The 21,541-nt window shown below is 39.0% G+C and overlaps 1 protein-coding gene and 72 non-coding genes across 74 annotated transcripts in view; 1 reads left to right on the top strand and 72 right to left on the bottom strand.

The window, feature by feature from the left end:
* The window catches only part of matn2 (matrilin 2), a 43,771-nt gene that overhangs the window by 19,513 nt on the left and 2,717 nt on the right, over window positions 1-21,541 (top strand). For both annotated transcript variants that reach the window (XM_023330337.1, XM_023330336.1), the window contains 3 exons: window positions 19,643-19,765; window positions 19,874-20,284; window positions 20,384-20,536. In XM_023330337.1, the coding sequence (XP_023186105.1) occupies window positions 19,643-19,765; window positions 19,874-20,284; window positions 20,384-20,536 (687 nt within the window). The remainder of the gene's footprint in view (window positions 1-19,642; window positions 19,766-19,873; window positions 20,285-20,383; window positions 20,537-21,541) is intronic.
* trnat-agu lies at window positions 70-143 on the bottom strand. Its single transcript has one exon. It is a non-coding gene; the product is annotated as a tRNA-Thr (tRNA).
* trnat-cgu lies at window positions 442-515 on the bottom strand. The gene has a single exon. It is a non-coding gene; the product is annotated as a tRNA-Thr (tRNA).
* On the bottom strand, window positions 615-688 carry trnat-ugu. Its single transcript has one exon. It is a non-coding gene; the product is annotated as a tRNA-Thr (tRNA).
* trnat-agu lies at window positions 813-886 on the bottom strand. Its single transcript has one exon. It is a non-coding gene; the product is annotated as a tRNA-Thr (tRNA).
* On the bottom strand, window positions 1,002-1,075 carry trnat-ugu. The gene has a single exon. It is a non-coding gene; the product is annotated as a tRNA-Thr (tRNA).
* On the bottom strand, window positions 1,201-1,274 carry trnar-ccu. The gene has a single exon. It is a non-coding gene; the product is annotated as a tRNA-Arg (tRNA).
* Window positions 1,736-1,809, bottom strand: trnat-ugu. Its single transcript has one exon. It is a non-coding gene; the product is annotated as a tRNA-Thr (tRNA).
* Window positions 1,934-2,007, bottom strand: trnat-agu. The gene has a single exon. It is a non-coding gene; the product is annotated as a tRNA-Thr (tRNA).
* On the bottom strand, window positions 2,306-2,379 carry trnat-ugu. Its single transcript has one exon. It is a non-coding gene; the product is annotated as a tRNA-Thr (tRNA).
* trnat-ugu lies at window positions 2,479-2,552 on the bottom strand. Its single transcript has one exon. It is a non-coding gene; the product is annotated as a tRNA-Thr (tRNA).
* Window positions 2,677-2,750, bottom strand: trnat-agu. Its single transcript has one exon. It is a non-coding gene; the product is annotated as a tRNA-Thr (tRNA).
* trnat-agu lies at window positions 3,065-3,138 on the bottom strand. The gene has a single exon. It is a non-coding gene; the product is annotated as a tRNA-Thr (tRNA).
* Window positions 3,437-3,510, bottom strand: trnat-cgu. The gene has a single exon. It is a non-coding gene; the product is annotated as a tRNA-Thr (tRNA).
* trnat-ugu lies at window positions 3,610-3,683 on the bottom strand. The gene has a single exon. It is a non-coding gene; the product is annotated as a tRNA-Thr (tRNA).
* trnat-agu lies at window positions 3,808-3,881 on the bottom strand. Its single transcript has one exon. It is a non-coding gene; the product is annotated as a tRNA-Thr (tRNA).
* trnat-cgu lies at window positions 4,196-4,269 on the bottom strand. The gene has a single exon. It is a non-coding gene; the product is annotated as a tRNA-Thr (tRNA).
* trnat-ugu lies at window positions 4,369-4,442 on the bottom strand. Its single transcript has one exon. It is a non-coding gene; the product is annotated as a tRNA-Thr (tRNA).
* Window positions 4,568-4,641, bottom strand: trnat-agu. Its single transcript has one exon. It is a non-coding gene; the product is annotated as a tRNA-Thr (tRNA).
* On the bottom strand, window positions 4,757-4,830 carry trnat-ugu. The gene has a single exon. It is a non-coding gene; the product is annotated as a tRNA-Thr (tRNA).
* Window positions 4,955-5,028, bottom strand: trnat-agu. The gene has a single exon. It is a non-coding gene; the product is annotated as a tRNA-Thr (tRNA).
* On the bottom strand, window positions 5,144-5,217 carry trnat-ugu. The gene has a single exon. It is a non-coding gene; the product is annotated as a tRNA-Thr (tRNA).
* Window positions 5,342-5,415, bottom strand: trnat-agu. Its single transcript has one exon. It is a non-coding gene; the product is annotated as a tRNA-Thr (tRNA).
* On the bottom strand, window positions 5,714-5,787 carry trnat-cgu. Its single transcript has one exon. It is a non-coding gene; the product is annotated as a tRNA-Thr (tRNA).
* On the bottom strand, window positions 5,887-5,960 carry trnat-ugu. The gene has a single exon. It is a non-coding gene; the product is annotated as a tRNA-Thr (tRNA).
* Window positions 6,086-6,159, bottom strand: trnar-ccu. Its single transcript has one exon. It is a non-coding gene; the product is annotated as a tRNA-Arg (tRNA).
* Window positions 6,438-6,511, bottom strand: trnat-ugu. The gene has a single exon. It is a non-coding gene; the product is annotated as a tRNA-Thr (tRNA).
* Window positions 6,636-6,709, bottom strand: trnat-agu. Its single transcript has one exon. It is a non-coding gene; the product is annotated as a tRNA-Thr (tRNA).
* trnat-cgu lies at window positions 7,008-7,081 on the bottom strand. Its single transcript has one exon. It is a non-coding gene; the product is annotated as a tRNA-Thr (tRNA).
* On the bottom strand, window positions 7,181-7,254 carry trnat-ugu. The gene has a single exon. It is a non-coding gene; the product is annotated as a tRNA-Thr (tRNA).
* trnat-agu lies at window positions 7,379-7,452 on the bottom strand. The gene has a single exon. It is a non-coding gene; the product is annotated as a tRNA-Thr (tRNA).
* On the bottom strand, window positions 7,766-7,839 carry trnat-agu. The gene has a single exon. It is a non-coding gene; the product is annotated as a tRNA-Thr (tRNA).
* trnat-ugu lies at window positions 7,955-8,028 on the bottom strand. Its single transcript has one exon. It is a non-coding gene; the product is annotated as a tRNA-Thr (tRNA).
* trnat-agu lies at window positions 8,153-8,226 on the bottom strand. The gene has a single exon. It is a non-coding gene; the product is annotated as a tRNA-Thr (tRNA).
* Window positions 8,525-8,598, bottom strand: trnat-cgu. Its single transcript has one exon. It is a non-coding gene; the product is annotated as a tRNA-Thr (tRNA).
* trnat-ugu lies at window positions 8,698-8,771 on the bottom strand. Its single transcript has one exon. It is a non-coding gene; the product is annotated as a tRNA-Thr (tRNA).
* Window positions 8,896-8,969, bottom strand: trnat-agu. Its single transcript has one exon. It is a non-coding gene; the product is annotated as a tRNA-Thr (tRNA).
* Window positions 9,283-9,356, bottom strand: trnat-agu. The gene has a single exon. It is a non-coding gene; the product is annotated as a tRNA-Thr (tRNA).
* trnat-agu lies at window positions 9,670-9,743 on the bottom strand. The gene has a single exon. It is a non-coding gene; the product is annotated as a tRNA-Thr (tRNA).
* Window positions 10,042-10,115, bottom strand: trnat-cgu. The gene has a single exon. It is a non-coding gene; the product is annotated as a tRNA-Thr (tRNA).
* On the bottom strand, window positions 10,215-10,288 carry trnat-ugu. The gene has a single exon. It is a non-coding gene; the product is annotated as a tRNA-Thr (tRNA).
* trnar-ccu lies at window positions 10,414-10,487 on the bottom strand. The gene has a single exon. It is a non-coding gene; the product is annotated as a tRNA-Arg (tRNA).
* On the bottom strand, window positions 10,766-10,839 carry trnat-ugu. The gene has a single exon. It is a non-coding gene; the product is annotated as a tRNA-Thr (tRNA).
* On the bottom strand, window positions 10,964-11,037 carry trnat-agu. The gene has a single exon. It is a non-coding gene; the product is annotated as a tRNA-Thr (tRNA).
* trnat-agu lies at window positions 11,352-11,425 on the bottom strand. The gene has a single exon. It is a non-coding gene; the product is annotated as a tRNA-Thr (tRNA).
* trnat-cgu lies at window positions 11,724-11,797 on the bottom strand. Its single transcript has one exon. It is a non-coding gene; the product is annotated as a tRNA-Thr (tRNA).
* trnat-ugu lies at window positions 11,897-11,970 on the bottom strand. Its single transcript has one exon. It is a non-coding gene; the product is annotated as a tRNA-Thr (tRNA).
* On the bottom strand, window positions 12,095-12,168 carry trnat-agu. Its single transcript has one exon. It is a non-coding gene; the product is annotated as a tRNA-Thr (tRNA).
* Window positions 12,482-12,555, bottom strand: trnat-agu. The gene has a single exon. It is a non-coding gene; the product is annotated as a tRNA-Thr (tRNA).
* Window positions 12,834-12,907, bottom strand: trnat-ugu. The gene has a single exon. It is a non-coding gene; the product is annotated as a tRNA-Thr (tRNA).
* Window positions 13,032-13,105, bottom strand: trnat-agu. The gene has a single exon. It is a non-coding gene; the product is annotated as a tRNA-Thr (tRNA).
* Window positions 13,420-13,493, bottom strand: trnat-agu. The gene has a single exon. It is a non-coding gene; the product is annotated as a tRNA-Thr (tRNA).
* trnat-cgu lies at window positions 13,792-13,865 on the bottom strand. Its single transcript has one exon. It is a non-coding gene; the product is annotated as a tRNA-Thr (tRNA).
* Window positions 13,965-14,038, bottom strand: trnat-ugu. Its single transcript has one exon. It is a non-coding gene; the product is annotated as a tRNA-Thr (tRNA).
* Window positions 14,163-14,236, bottom strand: trnat-agu. The gene has a single exon. It is a non-coding gene; the product is annotated as a tRNA-Thr (tRNA).
* trnat-agu lies at window positions 14,550-14,623 on the bottom strand. The gene has a single exon. It is a non-coding gene; the product is annotated as a tRNA-Thr (tRNA).
* trnat-cgu lies at window positions 14,922-14,995 on the bottom strand. The gene has a single exon. It is a non-coding gene; the product is annotated as a tRNA-Thr (tRNA).
* trnat-ugu lies at window positions 15,095-15,168 on the bottom strand. The gene has a single exon. It is a non-coding gene; the product is annotated as a tRNA-Thr (tRNA).
* trnat-agu lies at window positions 15,293-15,366 on the bottom strand. The gene has a single exon. It is a non-coding gene; the product is annotated as a tRNA-Thr (tRNA).
* Window positions 15,681-15,754, bottom strand: trnar-ccu. Its single transcript has one exon. It is a non-coding gene; the product is annotated as a tRNA-Arg (tRNA).
* On the bottom strand, window positions 16,033-16,106 carry trnat-ugu. Its single transcript has one exon. It is a non-coding gene; the product is annotated as a tRNA-Thr (tRNA).
* trnat-agu lies at window positions 16,231-16,304 on the bottom strand. Its single transcript has one exon. It is a non-coding gene; the product is annotated as a tRNA-Thr (tRNA).
* Window positions 16,776-16,849, bottom strand: trnat-cgu. Its single transcript has one exon. It is a non-coding gene; the product is annotated as a tRNA-Thr (tRNA).
* On the bottom strand, window positions 16,975-17,048 carry trnat-cgu. Its single transcript has one exon. It is a non-coding gene; the product is annotated as a tRNA-Thr (tRNA).
* Window positions 17,327-17,400, bottom strand: trnat-agu. The gene has a single exon. It is a non-coding gene; the product is annotated as a tRNA-Thr (tRNA).
* On the bottom strand, window positions 17,510-17,583 carry trnat-agu. The gene has a single exon. It is a non-coding gene; the product is annotated as a tRNA-Thr (tRNA).
* Window positions 17,693-17,766, bottom strand: trnat-agu. Its single transcript has one exon. It is a non-coding gene; the product is annotated as a tRNA-Thr (tRNA).
* trnat-agu lies at window positions 17,876-17,949 on the bottom strand. The gene has a single exon. It is a non-coding gene; the product is annotated as a tRNA-Thr (tRNA).
* On the bottom strand, window positions 18,225-18,298 carry trnat-ugu. The gene has a single exon. It is a non-coding gene; the product is annotated as a tRNA-Thr (tRNA).
* trnat-agu lies at window positions 18,422-18,495 on the bottom strand. The gene has a single exon. It is a non-coding gene; the product is annotated as a tRNA-Thr (tRNA).
* On the bottom strand, window positions 18,790-18,863 carry trnat-agu. Its single transcript has one exon. It is a non-coding gene; the product is annotated as a tRNA-Thr (tRNA).
* On the bottom strand, window positions 19,149-19,222 carry trnat-ugu. The gene has a single exon. It is a non-coding gene; the product is annotated as a tRNA-Thr (tRNA).
* trnat-ugu lies at window positions 19,339-19,412 on the bottom strand. The gene has a single exon. It is a non-coding gene; the product is annotated as a tRNA-Thr (tRNA).

The raw sequence follows: 21,541 nt of genomic DNA on the forward strand, positions 1-21,541 counted from the left end.
ATATTTTATTAAGAACATGTGTCAAAGGAAAGAGAAGACTACATCAGGCAAAAAAGCCATTTCATTCAAAGGTGCTGCTGGGATTTGAACCCAGGATCTACTGTTTACTAGACAGGCACTTTGACCAACTAAGCCACAGCACCTTGACGTTGCTGCAAATACACTTTAGCTAAACGTCAGGAAATATTTTGAAACTGATTTCAAATGTCAAACAATTTAAGCAACTAAATTGTATCATTTATAAAGACATTTTTAGAAAGGTACTAATGGGTTTTGAGCACAGGACCACATGTCTTCTAGACAGGCTCTTTGACCTGCTAAGCCACAGCACCTTGAAATTACAGCAATTACACTTCCTCTAAATGCCAGTACATACTGTAATGACAACTTGAGATAATAGGATAAACAAAACTACATCAGTCAAAAAGCCATTTAATTCAAAGGTGCTGCTGGGATTTGAACCCAGGATCTCCTATTTACGAGACAGGCGCTTTGACCAGCTAAGCCACAGCACCTCGAACTTACTGAAACCACACTTTATCTAAAAGTAAGGACATATTTTGTAACTGATTTCAAACAACTATATTTTATCATTTATAAAGACTTTTTTAGAAAGGTACTGCTGGGATTCGAACCCATGATCTCCTATTTACAAGACAGGCACGTTGACCAGCTAAGCCACAGCACCTTGCGGTTGCTGAAATGACACTTTCTCCCAATGCCACTTTCTCTGAATGCCAGGACATATTTTATTAAGAACATGTGTCAAAGGAAAGACAAGACTACATCAGGCAAAAAGCCATTTCATTCAAAGGTGCTGCTAGGATTTGAACCCAGGATGTCCTGTTTACTAGACAGGCACTTTGACCAACTAAGCCACAGCACCTTGACGTTGCTGCAGTTACACTTTAGCTAAACGTCAGGAAATATTTTGAAACTGATTTCAAATGTCAAACAATTTAAGCAACTAAGTTGTATCATTTATAAAGACATTTTTAGAAAGGTACTAATGGGTTTTGAACCCAGGATCTCCTATTTACAAGACAGGCGCTTTGACCAGCTAAGCCACAGCACCTTGCGGTTGCTGAAATGACACTTTCTCCCAATGCCACTTTCTCTGAATGCCAGGACATATTTTATTAAGAACATGTGTCAAAGGAAAGAGAAGACTACATCAGGCAAAAAAGCCATTTCATTCAAAGGTGCTGCTGGGATTTGAACCCAGGATCTTCTATTTAGGAGACAAGCTCTTTGACCAACTAAGCCACAGCACCTTGTAGTTGCTGAAATTATACTTTCTCTAAAATTCAGGACATATTCTGAAACTGATTTCAAATAAACAACAAAAATGTATTAATTAGTAAGCTGTTCTTTAAATGGTACTGCTGGGTTTTGAACCCAGGATCTTCTATTTAAGAGACAGGTGCTTTGACCAACAGCACCTTGAAAATAGCACAATTACACTTCCTCTAAAGGCCATGACATATTGTATTAAGAACTTGTGTCAATAGGAAAAACAAGACCAAATCAGGCAGAAAGCCATTTCCTACAAAGGTGCTGCTGGGATTTGAACACAGGATCTCCTGTTTACTAGACAGGCACTTTGAGAAGCTAAGCCACAGCACCTCAAATTTGATGCAATTACACTTTCTCTAAATGCCAAGACATGTTGTATTAAAAACTTGTGTCAACAGGAAAAACAAGACCAAATCATGCAGAAAGCCATTTCCTACAAAGGTGCTGCTGGGATTTGAACCCAGGATCTCCTATTTACAAGACAGGCGCTTTGACCAGCTAAGCCACAGCACCTTGCTGTTGCTGAAATGACACTTTCTCCCAATGCCACTTTCTCTGAATGCCAGGACATATTTTATTAAGAACATGTGTCAAAGGAAAGACAAGACTACATCAGGCAAAAAGCCATTTCATTCAAAGGTGCTACTGGGATTTGAACCCAGGATCTCCTGTTTACTAGACAGGCACTTTGACCAACTAAGCCACAGCACCTTGACGTTGCTGCAATTACACTTTAGCTAAACGTCAGGAAATATTTTGAAACTGATTTCAAATGTCAAACAATTTAAGCAACTAAATTGTATCATTTATAAAGACATTTTTAGAAAGGTACTAATGGGTTTTGAGCACAGGACCACATGTCTTCTAGACAGGCTCTTTGACCTGCTAAGCCACAGCACCTTGAAATTACAGCAATTACACTTCCTCTAAATGCCAGTACATACTGTAATGACAACTTGAGATAATAGGATAAACAAAACTACATCAGTCAAAAAGCCATTTAATTCAAAGGTGCTGCTGGAATTTGAACCCAGGATCTCCTATTTACAAGACAGGCGCTTTGACCAGCTAAGCCACAGCACCTCGAACTTACTGAAACCACACTTTATCTAAAAGTAAGGACATATTTTGTAACTGATTTCAAACAACTATATTTTATCATTTATAAAGACTTTTTTTGAAAGGTACTGCTGGGATTTGAACCCATGATCTCCTATTTACAAGACAGGCACTTTGACCAGCTAAGCCACAGCACCTTGCGGTTGCTGAAATGACACTTTCTCCCAATGCCACTTTCTCTGAATGCCAGGACATATTTTATTAAGAACATGTGTCAAAGGAAAGACAAGAATACATCAGGCAAAAAGCCATTTCATTCAAAGGTGCTGCTGGGATTTGAACCCAGGATCTCCTGTTTACTAGACAGGCACTTTGACCAACTAAGCCACAGCACCTTGACGTTGCTGCAGTTACACTTTAGCTAAACATCAGGAAATATTTTGAAACTGATTTCAAATGTCAAACAATTTAAGCAACTAAGTTGTATCATTTATAAAGACATTTTTAGAAAGGTACTAATGGGTTTTGAACCCAGGATCTCCTATTTACAAGACAGTCGCTTTGACCAGCTAAGCCACAGCACCTTGCAGTTGCAGAAATGACACTTTCTCCCAATGCCACTTTCTCTGAATGCCAGGACATATTTTATTAAGAACATGTGTCAAAGGAAAGACAAGACTACATCAGGCAAAAAAGCCATTTCATTCAAAGGTGCTCCTGGGATTTGAACCCAGGATCTCCTGTTTACTAGACAGGCACTTTGACCAACTAAGCCACAGCACCTTGACGTTGCTGCAATTACACTTTAGCTAAACGTCAGGAAATATTTTGAAACTGATTTCAAATGTCAAACAATTTAAGCAACTAAATTGTATCATTTATAAAGACATTTTTAGAAAGGTACTAATGGGTTTTGAGCACAGGACCACATGTCTTCTAGACAGGCTCTTTGACCTGCTAAGCCACAGCACCTTGAAATTACAGCAATTACACTTCCTCTAAATGCCAGTACATACTGTAATGACAACTTGAGATAATAGGATAAACAAAACTACATAAGTCAAAAAGCCATTTAATTCAAAGGTGCTGCTGGGATTTGAACCCAGGATCTCTTATTTACGAGACAGGCGCTTTGACCAGCTAAGCCACAGCACCTCGAACTTACTGAAACCACACTTTATTTAAAAGTAAGGACATATTTTGTAACTGATTTCAAACAACTATATTTTATCATTTATAAAGACTTTTTTAGAAAGGTAATGCTGGGATTCGAACCCATGATCTCCTATTTACAAGACAGGCACTTTGACCAGCTAAGCCACAGCACCTTGCGGTTGCTGAAATGACACTTTCTCCCAATGCCACTTTCTCTGAATGCCAGGACATATTTTATTAAGAACATGTGTCAAAGGAAAGACAAGACTACATCAGGCAAAAAGCCATTTCATTCAAAGGTGCTGCTAGGATTTGAACCCAGGATGTCCTGTTTACTAGACAGGCACTTTGACCAACTAAGCCACAGCACCTTGACGTTGCTGCAATTACACTTTAGCTAAACGTCAGGAAATATTTTGAAACTGATTTCAAATGTCAAACAATTTAAGCAACTAAGTTGTATCATTTATAAAGACATTTTTAGAAATGTACTAATGGGTTTTGAACCCAGGATCTCCTATTTACAAGACAGGCGCTTTGACCAGCTAAGCCACAGAACCTTGCGGTTGCTGAAATGACACTTTCTCCCAATGCCACTTTCTCTGAATGCCAGGACATATTTTATTAAGAACATGTGTCAAAGGAAAGACAAGACTACATCAGGCAAAAAAGCCATTTCATTCAAAGGTGCTGCTGGGATTTGAACCCAGGATCTCCTATTTACGAGACAGGCGCTTTGACCAGCTAAGCCACAGCACCTTGAACTTACTGAAACCACACTTTGTCTAAAAGTGAGGACATATTTTGTAACTGATTTCAAACAACTATATTTTATCATTTATTAAGACTATTTTAGAAAGGCACTGCTGGGATTTGAACCCAGGATCTCCTATTTACAAGACAGGCGCTTTGACCAGCTAAGCCACAGCACCTTGCGGTTGCTGAAATGACACTTTCTCCCAATGCCACTTTCTCTGAATGCCAGGACATATTTTATTAAGAACATGTGTCAAAGGAAAGAGAAGACTACATCAGGCAAAAAAGCCATTTCATTCAAAGGTGCTGCTGGGATTTGAACCCAGGATCTCCTGTTTACTAGACAGGCACTTTGACCAACTAAGCCACAGCACCTTGACGTTGCTGCAGTTACACTTTAGCTAAACATCAGGAAATATTTTGAAACTGATTTCAAATGTCAAACAATTTAAGCAACTAAGTTGTATCATTTATAAAGACATTTTTAGAAAGGTACTAATGGGTTTTGAACCCAGGATCTCCTATTTACAAGACAGGCGCTTTGACCAGCTAAGCCACAGCACCTTGCGGTTGCTGAAATGACACTTTCTCCCAATGCCACTTTCTCTGAATGCCAGGACATATTTTATTAAGAACATGTGTCAAAGGAAAGACATGACTACATCAGGCAAAAAGCCATTTCATTCAAAGGTGCTGCTGGGATTTGAACCCAGGATCTCCTGTTTACTAGACAGGCACTTTGACCAACTAAGCCACAGCACCTTGACGTTGCTGCAGTTACACTTTAGCTAAACGTCAGGAAATATTTTGAAACTGATTTCAAATGTCAAACAATTTAAGCAACTAAGTTGTATCATTTATAAAGACATTTTTAGAAAGGTACTAATGGGTTTTGAACCCAGGATCTCCTATTTACAAGACAGGCGCTTTGACCAGCTAAGCCACAGCACCTTGCGGTTGCTGAAATGACACTTTCTCCCAATGCCACTTTCTCTGAATGCCAGGACATATTTTATTAAGAACATGTGTCAAAGGAAAGACAAGACTACATCAGGCAAAAAGCCATTTCATTCAAAGGTGCTGCTGGGATTTGAACCCAGGATCTCCTGTTTACTAGACAGGCACTTTGACCAACTAAGCCACAGCACCTTGACGCTGCTGCAGTTACACTTTAGCTAAACGTCAGGAAATATTTTGAAACTGATTTCAAATGTCAAACAATTTAAGCAACTAAGTTGTATCATTTATAAAGACATTTTTAGAAAGGTACTAATGGGTTTTGAGCACAGGACCACATGTCTTCTAGACAGGCTCTTTGACCTGCTAAGCCACAGCACCTTGAATTTACAGCAATTACACTTCCTCTAAATGCCAGTACATACTGTAATGACAACTTGAGATAATAGGATAAACAAAACTACATCAGTCAAAAAGCCATTTAATTCAAAGGTGCTGCTGGGATTTGAACCCAGGATCTCCTATTTACGAGACAGGCGCTTTGACCAGCTAAGCCACAGCACCTTGAACTTACTGAAACCACACTTTATCTAAAAGTAAGGACATATTTTGTAACTGATTTCAAACAACTATATTTTATCATTTATAAAGACTTTTTTAGAAAGAGACTGCTGGGATTTGAACCCAGGATCTCCTATTTACAAGACAGGCGCTTTGAGCAGCTAAGCCACAGCACCTTGCGGTTGCTGAAATGACACTTTCTCCCAATGCCACTTTCTCTGAATGCCAGGACATATTTTATTAAGAACATGTGTCAAAGGAAAGAGAAGACTACATCAGGCAAAAAAGCCATTTCATTCAAAGGTGCTGCTGGGATTTGAACCCAGGATCTTCTATTTAGGAGACAAGCTCTTTGACCAACTAAGCCACAGCACCTTGTAGTTGCTGAAATTATACTTTCTCTAAAATTCAGGACATATTCTTAAACTGATTTCAAATAAACAACAAAAATGTATTAATTAGTAAGCTGTTCTTTAAATGGTACTGCTGGGTTTTGAACCCAGGATCTTCTATTTAAGAGACAGGTGCTTTGACCAACAGCACCTTGAAAATAGCACAATTACACTTTCTCTAAATGCCAAGACATGTTGTATTAAAAACTTGTGTCAACAGGAAAAACAAGACCAAATCATGCAGAAAGCCATTTCCTACAAAGGTGATGCTGGGATTTGAACCCAGGATATCCTATTTACAAGACAGGCGCTTTGACCAGCTAAGCCACAGCACCTTGCGGTTGCTGAAATGACACTTTCTCCCAATGCCACTTTCTCTGAATGCCAGGACATATTTTATTAAGAACATGTGTCAAAGGAAAGACAAGACTACATCAGGCAAAAAGCCATTTCATTCAAAGGTGCTACTGGGATTTGAACCGAGGATCTCCTGTTTACTAGACAGGCACTTTGACCAACTAAGCCACAGCACCTTGACGTTGCTGCAGTTACACTTTAGCTAAACGTCAGGAAATATTTTGAAACTGATTTCAAATGTCAAACAATTTAAGCAACTAAATTGTATCATTTATAAAGACATTTTTAGAAAGGTACTAATGGGTTTTGAGCACAGGACCACATGTCTTCTAGACAGGCTCTTTGACCTGCTAAGCCACAGCACCTTGAAATTACAGCAATTACACTTCCTCTAAATGCCAGTACATACTGTAATGACAACTTGAGATAATAGGATAAACAAAACTACATCAGTCAAAAAGCCATTTAATTCAAAGGTGCTGCTGGGATTTGAACCCAGGATCTCCTATTTACGAGACAGGCACTTTGACCAGCTAAGCCACAGCACCTTGACGTTGCTGCAGTTACACTTTAGCTAAACATCAGGAATTATTTTGAAACTGATTTCAAACAACTATATTTTATCATTTATAAAGACTTTTTTAGAAAGGTACTGCTGGGATTTGAACCCATGATCTCCTATTTACAAGACAGGCACTTTGACCAGCTAAGCCACAGCACCTTGCGGTTGCTGAAATGACACTTTCTCCCAATGCCACTTTCTCTGAATGCCAGGACATATTTTATTAAGAACATGTGTCAAAGGAAAGACAAGACTACATCAGGCAAAAAGCCATTTCATTCAAAGGTGCTGCTGGGATTTGAACCCAGGATCTCCTGTTTACTAGACAGGCACTTTGACCAACTAAGCCACAGCACCTTGACGTTGCTGCAGTTACACTTTAGCTAAACGTCAGGAAATATTTTGAAACTGATTTCAAATGTCAAACAATTAAAGCAACTAAGTTCTATCATTTATAAAGACATTTTTAGAAAGGTACTAATGGGTTTTGAACCCAGGATCTCCTATTTACAAGACAGGCGCTTTGACCAGCTAAGCCACAGCATCTTGCGGTTGCAGAAATGACACTTTCTCCCAATGCCACTTTCTCTGAATGCCAGGACATATTTTATTAAGAACATGTGTCAAAGGAAAGACAAGACTACATCAGGCAAAAAGCCATTTCATTCAAAGGTGCTGCTGGGATTTGAACCCAGGATCTCCTGTTTACTAGATAGGCACTTTGACCAACTAAGCCACAGCACCTTGACGTTGCTGCAGTTACACTTTAGCTAAACGTCAGGAAATATTTTGAAACTGATTTCAAATGTCAAACAATTTAAGCAACTAAGTTGTATCATTTATAAAGACATTTTTAGAAAGGTACTAATGGGTTTTGAACCCAGGATCTCCTATTTACAAGACAGGCGCTTTGACCAGCTAAGCCACAGCACCTTGCGGTTGCTGAAATGACACTTTCTCCCAATGCCACTTTCTCTGAATGCCAGGACATATTTTATTAAGAACATGTGTCAAAGGAAAGACAAGACTACATCAGGCAAAAAGCCATTTCATTCAAAGGTGCTGCTGGGATTTGAACCCAGGATCTCCTGTTTACTAGACAGGCACTTTGACCAACTAAGCCACAGCACCTTGACGTTGCTGCAGTTACACTTTAGCTAAACGTCAGGAAATATCTTGAAACTGATTTCAAATGTCAAACAATTTAAGCAACTAAGTTGTATCATTTATAAAGACATTTTTAGAAAGGTACTAATGGGTTTTGAGCACAGGACCACATGTCTTCTAGACAGGCTCTTTGACCTGCTAAGCCACAGCACCTTGAAATTACAGCAATTACACTTCCTCTAAATGCCAGTACATACTGTAATGACAACTTGAGATAATAGGATAAACAAAACTACATCAGTCAAAAAGCCATTTAATTCAAAGGTGCTGCTGGGATTTGAACCCAGGATCTCCTATTTACGAGACAGGCGCTTTGACCAGCTAAGCCACAGCACCCTGAACTTACTGAAACCACACTTTATCTAAAAGTAAGGACATATTTTGTAACTGATTTCAAACAACTATATTTTATCATTTATAAAGACTTTTTTAGAAAGGTACTGCTGGGATTTGAACCCATGATCTCCTATTTACAAGACAGGCACTTTGACCAGCTAAGCCACAGCACCTTGCGGTTGCTGAAATGACACTTTCTCCCAATGCCACTTTCTCTGAATGCCAGGACATATTTTATTAAGAACATGTGTCAAAGGAAAGACAAGACTACATCAGGCAAAAAGCCATTTCATTCAAAGGTGCTGCTGGGATTTGAACCCAGGATCTCCTGTTTACTAGACAGGCACTTTGACCAACTAAGCCACAGCACCTTGACGTTGCTGCAGTTACACTTTAGCTAAACGTCAGGAAATATTTTGAAACTGATTTCAAATGTCAAACAATTAAAGCAACTAAGTTCTATCATTTATAAAGACATTTTTAGAAAGGTACTAATGGGTTTTGAACCCAGGATCTCCTATTTACAAGACAGGCGCTTTGACCAGCTAAGCCACAGCATCTTGCGGTTGCTGAAATGACACTTTCTCCCAATGCCACTTTCTCTGAATGCCAGGACATATTTTATTAAGAACATGTGTCAAAGGAAAGACAAGACTACATCAGGCAAAAAGCCATTTCATTCAAAGGTGCTGCTGGGATTTGAACCCAGGATCTCCTGTTTACTAGACAGGCACTTTGACCAACTAAGCCACAGCACCTTGACGTTGCTGCAGTTACACTTTAGCTAAACGTCAGGAAATATTTTGAAACTGATTTCAAATGTCAAACAATTTAAGCAACTAAGTTGTATCATTTATAAAGACATTTTTAGAAAGGTACTAATGGGTTTTGAACCCAGGATCTCCTATTTACAAGACAGACGCTTTGACCAGCTAAGCCACAGCACCTTGCGGTTGCTGAAATGACACTTTCTCCCAATGCCACTTTCTCTGAATGCCAGGACATATTTTATTAAGAACATGTGTCAAAGGAAAGACAAGACTACATCAGGCAAAAAGCCATTTCATTCAAAGGTGCTGCTGGGATTTGAACCCAGGATCTCCTGTTTACTAGACAGGCACTTTGACCAACTAAGCCACAGCACCTTGACGTTGCTGCAGTTACACTTTAGCTAAACGTCAGGAAATATCTTGAAACTGATTTCAAATGTCAAACAATTTAAGCAACTAAGTTGTATCATTTATAAAGACATTTTTAGAAAGGTACTAATGGGTTTTGAGCACAGGACCACATGTCTTCTAGACAGGCTCTTTGACCTGCTAAGCCACAGCACCTTGAAATTACAGCAATTACACTTCCTCTAAATGCCAGTACATACTGTAATGACAACTTGAGATAATAGGATAAACAAAACTACATCAGTCAAAAAGCCATTTAATTCAAAGGTGCTGCTGGGATTTGAACCCAGGATCTCCTATTTACGAGACAGGCGCTTTGACCAGCTAAGCCACAGCACCCTGAACTTACTGAAACCACACTTTATCTAAAAGTAAGGACATATTTTGTAACTGATTTCAAACAACTATATTTTATCATTTATAAAGACTTTTTTAGAAAGAGACTGCTGGGATTTGAACCCAGGATCTCCTATTTACAAGACAGGCGCTTTGAGCAGCTAAGCCACAGCACCTTGCGGTTGCTGAAATGACACTTTCTCCCAATGCCACTTTCTCTGAATGCCAGGACATATATTATTAAGAACATGTGTCAAAGGAAAGAGAAGACTACATCAGGCAAAAAAGCCATTTCATTCAAAGGTGCTGCTGGGATTTGAACCCAGGATCTTCTATTTAGGAGACAAGCTCTTTGACCAACTAAGCCACAGCACCTTGTAGTTGCTGAAATTATACTTTCTCCAAAATTCAGGACATATTCTGAAACTGATTTCAAATAAACAACAAAAATGTATTAATTAGTAAGCTGTTCTTTAAATGGTACTGCTGGGTTTTGAACCCAGGATCTTCTATTTAAGAGACAGGTGCTTTGACCAACAGCACCTTGAAAATAGCACAATTACACTTTCTCTAAATGCCAAGACATGTTGTATTAAAAACTTGTGTCAACAGGAAAAACAAGACCAAATCATGCAGAAAGCCATTTCCTACAAAAGTGCTGCTGGGATTTGAACCCAGGATCTCCTATTTACAAGACAGGCGCTTTGACCAGCTAAGCCACAGCACCTTGCAGTTGCTGAAATGACACTTTCTCCCAATGCCACTTTCTCTGAATGCCAGGACATATTTTATTAAGAACATGTGTCAAAGGAAAGACAAGACTACATCAGGCAAAAAGCCATTTCATTCAAAGGTGCTACTGGGATTTGAAGCCAGGATCTCCTGTTTACTAGACAGGCACTTTGACCAACTAAGCCACAGCACCTTGACGTTGCTGCAATTACACTTTAGCTAAACGTCAGGAAATATTTTGAAAGTGATTTCAAATGTCAAACAATTTAAGCAACTAAGTTGTATCATTTATAAAGACATTTTTAGAAAGGTACTAATGGGTTTTGAGCACAGGACCACATGTCTTCTAGACAGGCGCTTTAACCAGCTAAGCCACAGCACCTTGCGGTTGCTGAAATGACACTTTCTCCCAATGCCACTTTCTCTGAATGCCAGGACATATTTTATTAAGAACATGTGTCAAAGGAAAGAGAAGACTACATCAGGCAAAAAAGCCATTTCATTCAAAGGTGCTGCTGGGATTTGAACCCAGGATCTCCTGTTTACTAGACAGGCACTTTGACCAACTAAGCCACAGCACCTTGGCGTTGCTGCAATTACACTTTAGCTAAACGTCAGGAAATATTTTGAAACTGATTTCAAATGTCAAACAATTTAAGCAACTAAATTGTATCATTTATAAAGACATTTTTAGAAAGGTACTAATGGGTTTTGAGCACAGGACCACATGTCTTCTAGACAGGCTCTTTGACCTGCTAAGCCACAGCACCTTGAAATTACAGCAATTACACTTCCTCTAAATGCCAGTAGATATTGTAATGACAACTTGAGATAATAGGATAAACAAAACTACATCAGTCAAAAAGCCATTTAATTCAAAGTTGCTCCTGGGATTTGAACCCAGGATCTCCTATTTACGAGACAGGCGCTTTGACCAGCTAAGCCACAGCACCTCGAACTTACTGAAACCACACTTTATCTAAAAGTAAGGACATATTTTGTAACTGATTTCAAACAACTATATTTTATCATTTATAAAGACTTTTTTAGAAAGGTAATGCTGGGATTCGAACCCATGATCTCCTATTTACAAGACAGGCACTTTGACCAGCTAAGCCACAGCACCTTGCGGTTGCTGAAATGACACTTTCTCCCAATGCCACTTTCTCTGAATGCCAGGACATATTTTATTAAGAACATGTGTCAAAGGAAAGACAAGACTACATCAGGCAAAAAGCCATTTCATTCAAAGGTGCTGCTGGGATATGAACCCAGGATCTCCTGTTTACTAGACAGGCACTTTGACCAACTAAGCCACAGCACCTTGACGTTGCTGCAGTTACACTTTAGCTAAACGTCAGGAAATATTTTGAAACTGATTTCAAATGTCAAACAATTTAAGCAACTAAGCTGTATCATTTATAAAGACATTTTTAGAAAGGTACTAATGGGTTTTGAACCCAGGATCTCCTATTTACAAGACAGGCGCTTTGAGCAGCTAAGCCACAGCACCTTGCGGTTGCTGAAATGACACTTTCTCCCAATGCCACTTTCTCTGAATGCCAGGACATATTTTATTAAGAACATGTGTCAAAGGAAAGACAAGACTACATCAGGCAAAAAGCCATTTCATTCAAAGGTGCTGCTGGGATTTGAACCCAGGATCTCCTGTTTACTAGACAGGCACTTTGACCAACTAAGCCACAGCACCTTGTAGTTGCTGAAATTATACTTTCTCCAAAATTCAGGACATATTCTGAAACTGATTTCAAATAAACAACAAAAATGTATTAATTAGTAAGCTGTTCTTTAAATGGTACTGCTGGGTTTTGAACCCAGGATCTTCTATTTAAGAGACAGGTGCTTTGACCAACAGCACCTTGAAAATAGCACAATTACACTTTCTCTAAATGCCAAGACATGTTGTATTAAAAACTTGTGTCAACAGGAAAAACAAGACCAAATCATGCAGAAAGCCATTTCCTACAAAAGTGCTGCTGGGATTTGAACCCAGGATCTCCTATTTACAAGACAGGCGCTTTGACCAGCTAAGCCACAGCACCTTGCAGTTGCTGAAATGACACTTTCTCCCAATGCCACTTTCTCTGAATGCCAGGACATATTTTATTAAGAACATGTGTCAAAGGAAAGACAAGACTACATCAGGCAAAAAGCCATTTCATTCAAAGGTGCTACTGGGATTTGAAGCCAGGATCTCCTGTTTACTAGACAGGCACTTTGACCAACTAAGCCACAGCACCTTGACGTTGCTGCAATTACACTTTAGCTAAACGTCAGGAAATATTTTGAAAGTGATTTCAAATGTCAAACAATTTAAGCAACTAAGTTGTATCATTTATAAAGACATTTTTAGAAAGGTACTAATGGGTTTTGAGCACAGGACCACATGTCTTCTAGACAGGCGCTTTAACCAGCTAAGCCACAGCACCTTGCGGTTGCTGAAATGACACTTTCTCCCAATGCCACTTTCTCTGAATGCCAGGACATATTTTATTAAGAACATGTGTCAAAGGAAAGAGAAGACTACATCAGGCAAAAAAGCCATTTCATTCAAAGGTGCTGCTGGGATTTGAACCCAGGATCTCCTGTTTACTAGACAGGCACTTTGACCAACTAAGCCACAGCACCTTGGCGTTGCTGCAATTACACTTTAGCTAAACGTCAGGAAATATTTTGAAACTGATTTCAAATGTCAAACAATTTAAGCAACTAAATTGTATCATTTATAAAGACATTTTTAGAAAGGTACTAATGGGTTTTGAGCACAGGACCACATGTCTTCTAGACAGGCTCTTTGACCTGCTAAGCCACAGCACCTTGAAATTACAGCAATTACACTTCCTCTAAATGCCAGTAGATATTGTAATGACAACTTGAGATAATAGGATAAACAAAACTACATCAGTCAAAAAGCCATTTAATTCAAAGTTGCTCCTGGGATTTGAACCCAGGATCTCCTATTTACGAGACAGGCGCTTTGACCAGCTAAGCCACAGCACCTCGAACTTACTGAAACCACACTTTATCTAAAAGTAAGGACATATTTTGTAACTGATTTCAAACAACTATATTTTATCATTTATAAAGACTTTTTTAGAAAGGTAATGCTGGGATTCGAACCCATGATCTCCTATTTACAAGACAGGCACTTTGACCAGCTAAGCCACAGCACCTTGCGGTTGCTGAAATGACACTTTCTCCCAATGCCACTTTCTCTGAATGCCAGGACATATTTTATTAAGAACATGTGTCAAAGGAAAGACAAGACTACATCAGGCAAAAAGCCATTTCATTCAAAGGTGCTGCTGGGATATGAACCCAGGATCTCCTGTTTACTAGACAGGCACTTTGACCAACTAAGCCACAGCACCTTGACGTTGCTGCAGTTACACTTTAGCTAAACGTCAGGAAATATTTTGAAACTGATTTCAAATGTCAAACAATTTAAGCAACTAAGCTGTATCATTTATAAAGACATTTTTAGAAAGGTACTAATGGGTTTTGAACCCAGGATCTCCTATTTACAAGACAGGCGCTTTGAGCAGCTAAGCCACAGCACCTTGCGGTTGCTGAAATGACACTTTCTCCCAATGCCACTTTCTCTGAATGCCAGGACATATTTTATTAAGAACATGTGTCAAAGGAAAGACAAGACTACATCAGGCAAAAAGCCATTTCATTCAAAGGTGCTGCTGGGATTTGAACCCAGGATCTCCTGTTTACTAGACAGGCACTTTGACCAACTAAGCCACAGCACCTTGACCTTGCTGCAGTTACACTTTAGCTAAACGTCAGGGAATATTTTGAAACTGATTTCAAATGTCAAACAATTTAAGTAACTAAGTTGTATCATTTATAAAGACATTTTTAGAAAGGTACTAATGGGTTTTGAGCACAGGACCACATGTCTTCTAGACAGGCTCTTTGACCTGCTAAGCCACAGCACCTTGAAATTACAGCAATTACACTTCCTCTAAATGCCATTACATACTGTAATGACAACTTGAGATAATAGGATAAACAAAACTACATCAGTCAAAAAGCCATTTAATTCAAAGGTGCTGCTGGGATTTGAACCCAGGATCTCCTATTTACGAGACAGGCGCTTTGACCAGCTAAGCCACAGCACCTTGAACTTACTGAAACCACACTTTATCTAAAAGTAAGGACATATTTTGTAACTGATTTCAAACAACTCTATTTTATCATTTATAAAGACTTTTTTAGAAAGGGACTGCTGGGATTTGAACCCAGGATCTCCTATTTACAAGACAGGCGCTTTGAGCAGCTAAGCCACAGCACCTTGCGGTTGCTGAAATGACACTTTCTCCCAATGCCACTTTCTCTGAATGCCAGGACATATTTTATTAAGAACATGTGTCAAAGGAAAGACAAGACTACATCAGGCAAAAAGCCATTTCATTCAAAGGTGCTGCTGGGATTTGAACCCAGGATCTCCTGTTTACTAGACAGGCACTTTGACCAACTAAGCCACAGCACCTTGACGTTGCTGCAGTTACACTTTAGCTAAACGTCAGGAAATATTTTGAAACTGATTTCAAATGTCAAACAATTTAAGCAACTAAGTTGTATCATTTATAAAGACATTTTTAGAAAGGTACTAATGGGTTTTGAACCCAGGATCTCCTATTTACAAGACAGGCGCTTTGAGCAGCTAAGCCACAGCACCTTGCGGTTGCTGAAATGACACTTTCTCCCAATGCCACTTTCTCTGAATGCCAGGACATATTTTATTAAGAACATGTGTCAAAGGAAAGAGAAGACTACATCAGGCAAAAAAGCCATTTCATTCAAAGGTGCTGCTGGGATTTGAACCCAGGATCTTCTATTTAGGAGACAAGCTCTTTGACCAACTAAGCCACAGCACCTTGTAGTTGCTGAAATTATACTTTCTCCAAAATTCAGGACATATTCTGAAACTGATTTCAAATAAACAACAAAAATGTATTAATTAGTAAGCTGTTCTTTAAATGGTACTGCTGGGTTTTGAACCCAGGATCTTCTATTTAAGAGACAGGTGCTTTGACCAACAGCACCTTGAAAATAGCACAATTACACTTTCTCTAAATGCCAAGACATGTTGTATTAAAAACTTGTGTCAACAGGAAAAACAAGACCAAATCATGCAGAAAGCCATTTCCTACAAAGGTGCTGCTGGGATTTGAACCCAGGATCTCCTATTTACAAGACAGGCGCTTTGACCAGCTAAGCCACAGCACCTTGCGGTTGCTGAAATGACACTTTCTCCCAATGCCACTTTCTCTGAATGCCAGGACATATTTTATTAAGAACATGTGTCAAAGGAAAGACAAGACTACATCAGGCAAAAAGCCATTTCATTCAAAGGTGCTACTGGGATTTGAACCCAGGATCTCCTGTTTACTAGACAGGCACTTTGACCAACTAAGCCACAGCACCTTGATGTTGCTGCAATTACACTTTAGCTAAACGTCAGGAAATATTTTGAAACTGATTTCAAATGTCAAACAATTTAAGCAACTAAATTGTATCATTTATAAAGACATTTTTAGAAAGGTACTAATGGGTTTTGAGCACAGGACCACATGTCTTCTAGACAGGCTCTTTGACCTGCTAAGCCACAGCACCTTGAAATTACAGCAATTACACTTCCTCTAAATGCCAGTACATACTGTAATGACAACTTGAGATAATAGGATAAACAAAACTACATCAGTCAAAAAGCCATTTAATTCAAAGGTGCTGCTGGGATTTGAAACAAGGATCTCCTGTTTGCTAGACAGGCACTTTGACCAGCTAAGCCACAGCATCTTGAAGTTAGTGCAATCACACTTTATCTAAAAGTAATGAAATATTTTGTAACTGATTTCAAACAACTATATTTTCTCATTTATAAAGACTTTCTTAGAAAGGTGCTGTTGGGATTTGAACCCAGGATCTCCTATTTACGAGACAAGCGCTTTGACCAGCTAAGCCACCGCACCTTGCAGTTGCTGAAACGAAACTTTCTGCAAATGCCACTTTCTCTGAATGCCAGGACATATTTTATTAAGAACATGTGTCAATAGGAAAAACAAGACTACATCAGTCAAATAGCCATTTAATTCAAAGGTGCTGCTGGGATTTGAACCCAGGATCTCCTATTTACGAGACAGGCACTTTGACCAGCTAAGCCACAGCACCTTGAAGTTACTGCAATCACACTTTATCTAAAAATAAGGACATATTTTGTAACTGATTTCAAATAAACAACATAAATGTATTAATTAGTAAGCTGTTCTTTAAATGGTACTGCTGGGTTTTGAACCCAGGATCTTCTATTTAAGAGACAGGTGCTTTGACCAACAGCACCTTGAAAATAGCACAATTACACTTCCTCTAAAGGCCATGACATATTGTATTAAGAACTTGTGTCAATAGGAAAAACGAGACCAAATCAGGCAGAAAGCCATTTCCTACAAAGGTGCTGCTGGGATTTGAACCCAGGATCTCCTGTTTACTAGACAGGCACTTTGACCAGCTAAGCCACAGCACCTTCAAGTTGCTGCAAATACACTTTATCTAAATGTCAGGACATATTGTAATAACAACTTGAGAATATAGGATAAACAAAATTACATCAGTACAATAGCTATTTCACTCAAAGGTGCTGCTGGGATTTGAACCCAGGATCTCCTGCTAACTAGACAGGCACTTTGACCAGCTAAGCCACAGCACCTTCAAGTTGCTGCAAATACACTTTATCTAAATGTCAGGACATATTGTAATAACAACTTGAGAATATAGGATAAACAAAATTACATCAGTACAATAGCTATTTCACTCAAAGGTGCTGCTGGGATTTGAACCCAGGATCTCCTGTTTACTAGACAGGCACTTTGACCAGCTAAGCCACAGCACCTTGAACTTGATCCAATTACACTTTCTCTAAATGCCAAGACATATTCTATTAAGAATTTGTGTCAATAGGAAAAACAAGACCAAATCAGGGAGAAAGCTATTTCACTCAAAGGTGCTGCTGGGATTTGAACCCAGGATCTCCTGTTTACTAGACAGGCACTTTGACCAGCTAAGCCACAGCACCTTCAAGTTGCTGCAATTACACTGTATCTAAAAATAAGGACATATTTTGTAACTGATTTCAAATAAACAACAAAAATGTGTTATTAATAAGCTGTTCTTTAAATGGTACAGCTGGGATTTGAACCCATGATCTGCTGTTTACTAGACACGCACTTTGACAAACTAAGCCACAGCTCCTTCAAGTTTCTGCAAATACACTTTATCTAAAAATAAGGACATATTTTGTAACTGATTTCAAACAACTATATTTTATCATTTGTAAAGACGTTTTAAGAAAGGTACTGCTGGGATTTGAACCCAGGATCTCCTATTCACAAGACAGGCGCTTTGACCAGCTAAGCCACAGCACCTTGCGGTAGCTGAAGTGACACTTTCTCCCAATGCCACTTTCTCTGAATGCCAGGACATATTTTATTAAGAACATGTGTCAAAGAAAGACAAGACTACATCAGGCAAAAAGCCATTTCATTCAAAGGTGCTGTTGGGATTTGAACCCAGGATCTCCTGTTTACTAGACAGGCACTTTGACCAACTAAGCCACAGCACCTTGACGTTGCTGCAATTACACTTTCTCTAAATGCAAAGACATATTGTATTAAGAACTTGTGTCAACAGGAAAAACAAGACCAAATCAGGCAGAAAGCCATTTCCTACAAAGGTGCTGCTAGGATTTGAACACAGGATCTCTTTTTTACTAGACAGGCACTTTGACCAGCTAGGCCACAGCACCTCGAATTTGATGCAAATACACTTTATCTAAATGCCAGGACATATTGTAATAACAACTTGAGAATAATAGGATAAACAAAACTACGTCAGTACAATAGCTATTTCACCTCAAAGGTGCTGCTGGGATTTGAACCCAGGATCTACAGTTTACTAGACAGGCACTTTGACCAGCTAAGCCACAGCATCTTCAAGTCTCTGCAAATACACTTTATCTAAAAATAAGGACATATTTTGTAACTGATTACAAATAAACAACAAACATGTATTAATTAATAAGCTGTTCTTTAAGTGGTACTGCTGGGATTTGAACCCTGGATCTTCTATTTAAGAGACAAGCGCTTTGATAAGCTGAGCCACAACACCTTGAGAATAGCACAATTACACTTCCTCTAAATGCCAGAGCACATTGTTATGAAACATGAGAAAATAGGAAAAACAAATCTACATCAGTCAAAAGGCCATTTCATCCAAAGGTGCTGCTGGGATTTGAACCCAGGATCTCCAGTTTACAAGACAGGTGCTTTGACCAACTAAGCCACAGCACCTTGAAGTTGCTACAATTACACTTTCTCTAAAAGTCAGGACATATTTTGAAACTGATTTCAAATATCAAACAATTTAAACAACAAAAGTACATCAATTATAAACACTTTTTTAAGAATGGTGTTGCTGGGATTTGAACCCAGGATCTCCTGTTTACAAGACAGGCACTTTGACCATCTGAGCCACAGCACCTTGATGTTGCAGATATGACAGAAATGACACTTTCCTTCCATTTCAGGACATATATTTTTACAGCCTTGTCTCAGTTACTACTCTGACTGTTGTTCTTTCAGCACATTGCATGGTTTCAATAACAGATTATCTCGATGAATCGCTTCAGCCCCGGTTTTTAGCAAAATACAGTATGAATAAACAGGTTCATTGTTTCACAGCAGCATCAGTAACACATGTTAAACTTCCAGGTGTTGATCTGTGTCAAACTCTGGACCATGGCTGCGAACATCTGTGTGTCAGCACCACCGACTCCTACATCTGTAAATGTAACGAGGGATTCCTGCTGGCTGAAAATGGGAAAAGCTGTGGAAGTAAAGCTTTAGCTATTTTCTTCTTTATTCTTAGATGCAACTGAAGACAAAACAAGCAAACAAAAAAAATTTACATCAACACGTTTTTCATGTCTTTGCACCTGACAGAACCAGGGTGTCACGACGGAGTCATGGATTTGGTTTTCGTGATCGACGGCTCCAAGAGTTTGGGCCCCGCCAACTTTGAGCTGGTCAAGCAGTTCGTGAACAGCATCGTGGACTCGCTGGACGTCTCCAGGACGGCCACGCGCGTCGGACTCATCCAGTTCTCCACCAAGGTGCGCACAGAGTTCTCTCTGGGCCAGCACGCCGCGGCGCAGGACGTCAAGCGGGCCGTGAGCCAGATGCAGTACATGGGGAGGGGCTCCATGACCGGCTCGGCGCTGCGCCACATGTTCCAGTTCAGCTTTTCGGAGAAAGAAGGCGCCAGGTTGAACGTCCCACGCGTCTGCGTCGTGTTTACCGACGGAAGGTCGCAGGATGATGTCTCCGAGTGGGCCAGCAAAGCAAAGACCTTGGGTGATATGAGTTACTTTGTCTTTATCCAGATTTTCTAACGAAGGCATGTTCTTTCTGATATTAATCTCGTGCATTCGCTCTGTTTTCTGCCACTTTCAGGGGTGACGATATACGCGCTGGGCGTTGGGAAGGCCATTGAACAGGAGCTGAGGGAAATCGCTTCAGAGCCTGCTGAGATGCACCTCTATTACGCGGAGGACTTTGAGAAAATGGGAGAAATTACAAAGAAGCTGAAGTCAAGGATGTGTAAAGGTGATCACTATTTATGAACTAATTTTACGCTGCAAAAACACAAAGTCTTATCAAGTATGTTTGGTCTCGTTTTTTGTGCAAATATCATATCTAAGTATGCTTGAAAGAAGACAAAAAACTAACTGACATGTAACTTTTTCAGCAAGAACTAAGAGCTTGTTTAAGTCAATAATTCCTTAATATTGATTGAAAAAAATGTAAAGTAAGTAAGTTATTTAACTTCTTTGTGAAAATATTGCAGATAAGTGAAAATATCTGCGTCTTTCTGGATACCGATATTTCATCCCCAGATGTAAAACTAGGAAGTATAAAACCAGTTTTGTTACTGTTTCCATAAGTTTCCAAAATTTGATTTAGCACAGTTTTATTTGATCTTATTTGATTTTTTTTATATTGTCCTAAAGGGTACAATGTATTTAAGTCTATTTTTCCATGGTTTTTAATATTTTAAAAACATTGAGTGCAGGGCTATTTGACTCATGCTACATTTACATTTATTGTTTGTGTTGATATACATTTTCCTGTCTGGCAAGGAAGCTGAATCACTTCCCTATAATCAAATCGACCTAATGGTATAAATAAAGTTGTTTGATTAATTATAACAAGACGTTTTTTCCCATGTTAGAGGTGAAATAATCTGCCAATGGAACTAGTATTTTTTAGTCAATATTAAGAAATGATTTCATTAAAACAAGCTTCTATTTCTTTCTGAAAAGTTACTTGTTAGTTTTGTCTTACTTCAAGTATACTAAAATGTTCGTAGTAGAAACTAGACCAAAAATACTTGGTAAGATTTTCTGTTTCTGCAGCATAAAATCTTTGATTTTTATTTAAAAAAATATAAATAAGTAAATAAATATTGGAACAGAATGAGAGCAGGAGGAAAAGAAACCCTTCCTCCTGTGTTATTTCCGGAAAGCTAAGAGTTTCCATTATTTCCACCATGGCAATTTGTAGTAAAAAGTTCAGTTACAGTAAAATCGTCCTTTTATATCAGCTGAGCAT

Source organism: Xiphophorus maculatus, chromosome 3 (assembly GCF_002775205.1).
Source record: "Xiphophorus maculatus strain JP 163 A chromosome 3, X_maculatus-5.0-male, whole genome shotgun sequence".
NCBI lineage: Eukaryota > Metazoa > Chordata > Actinopteri > Cyprinodontiformes > Poeciliidae > Xiphophorus > Xiphophorus maculatus.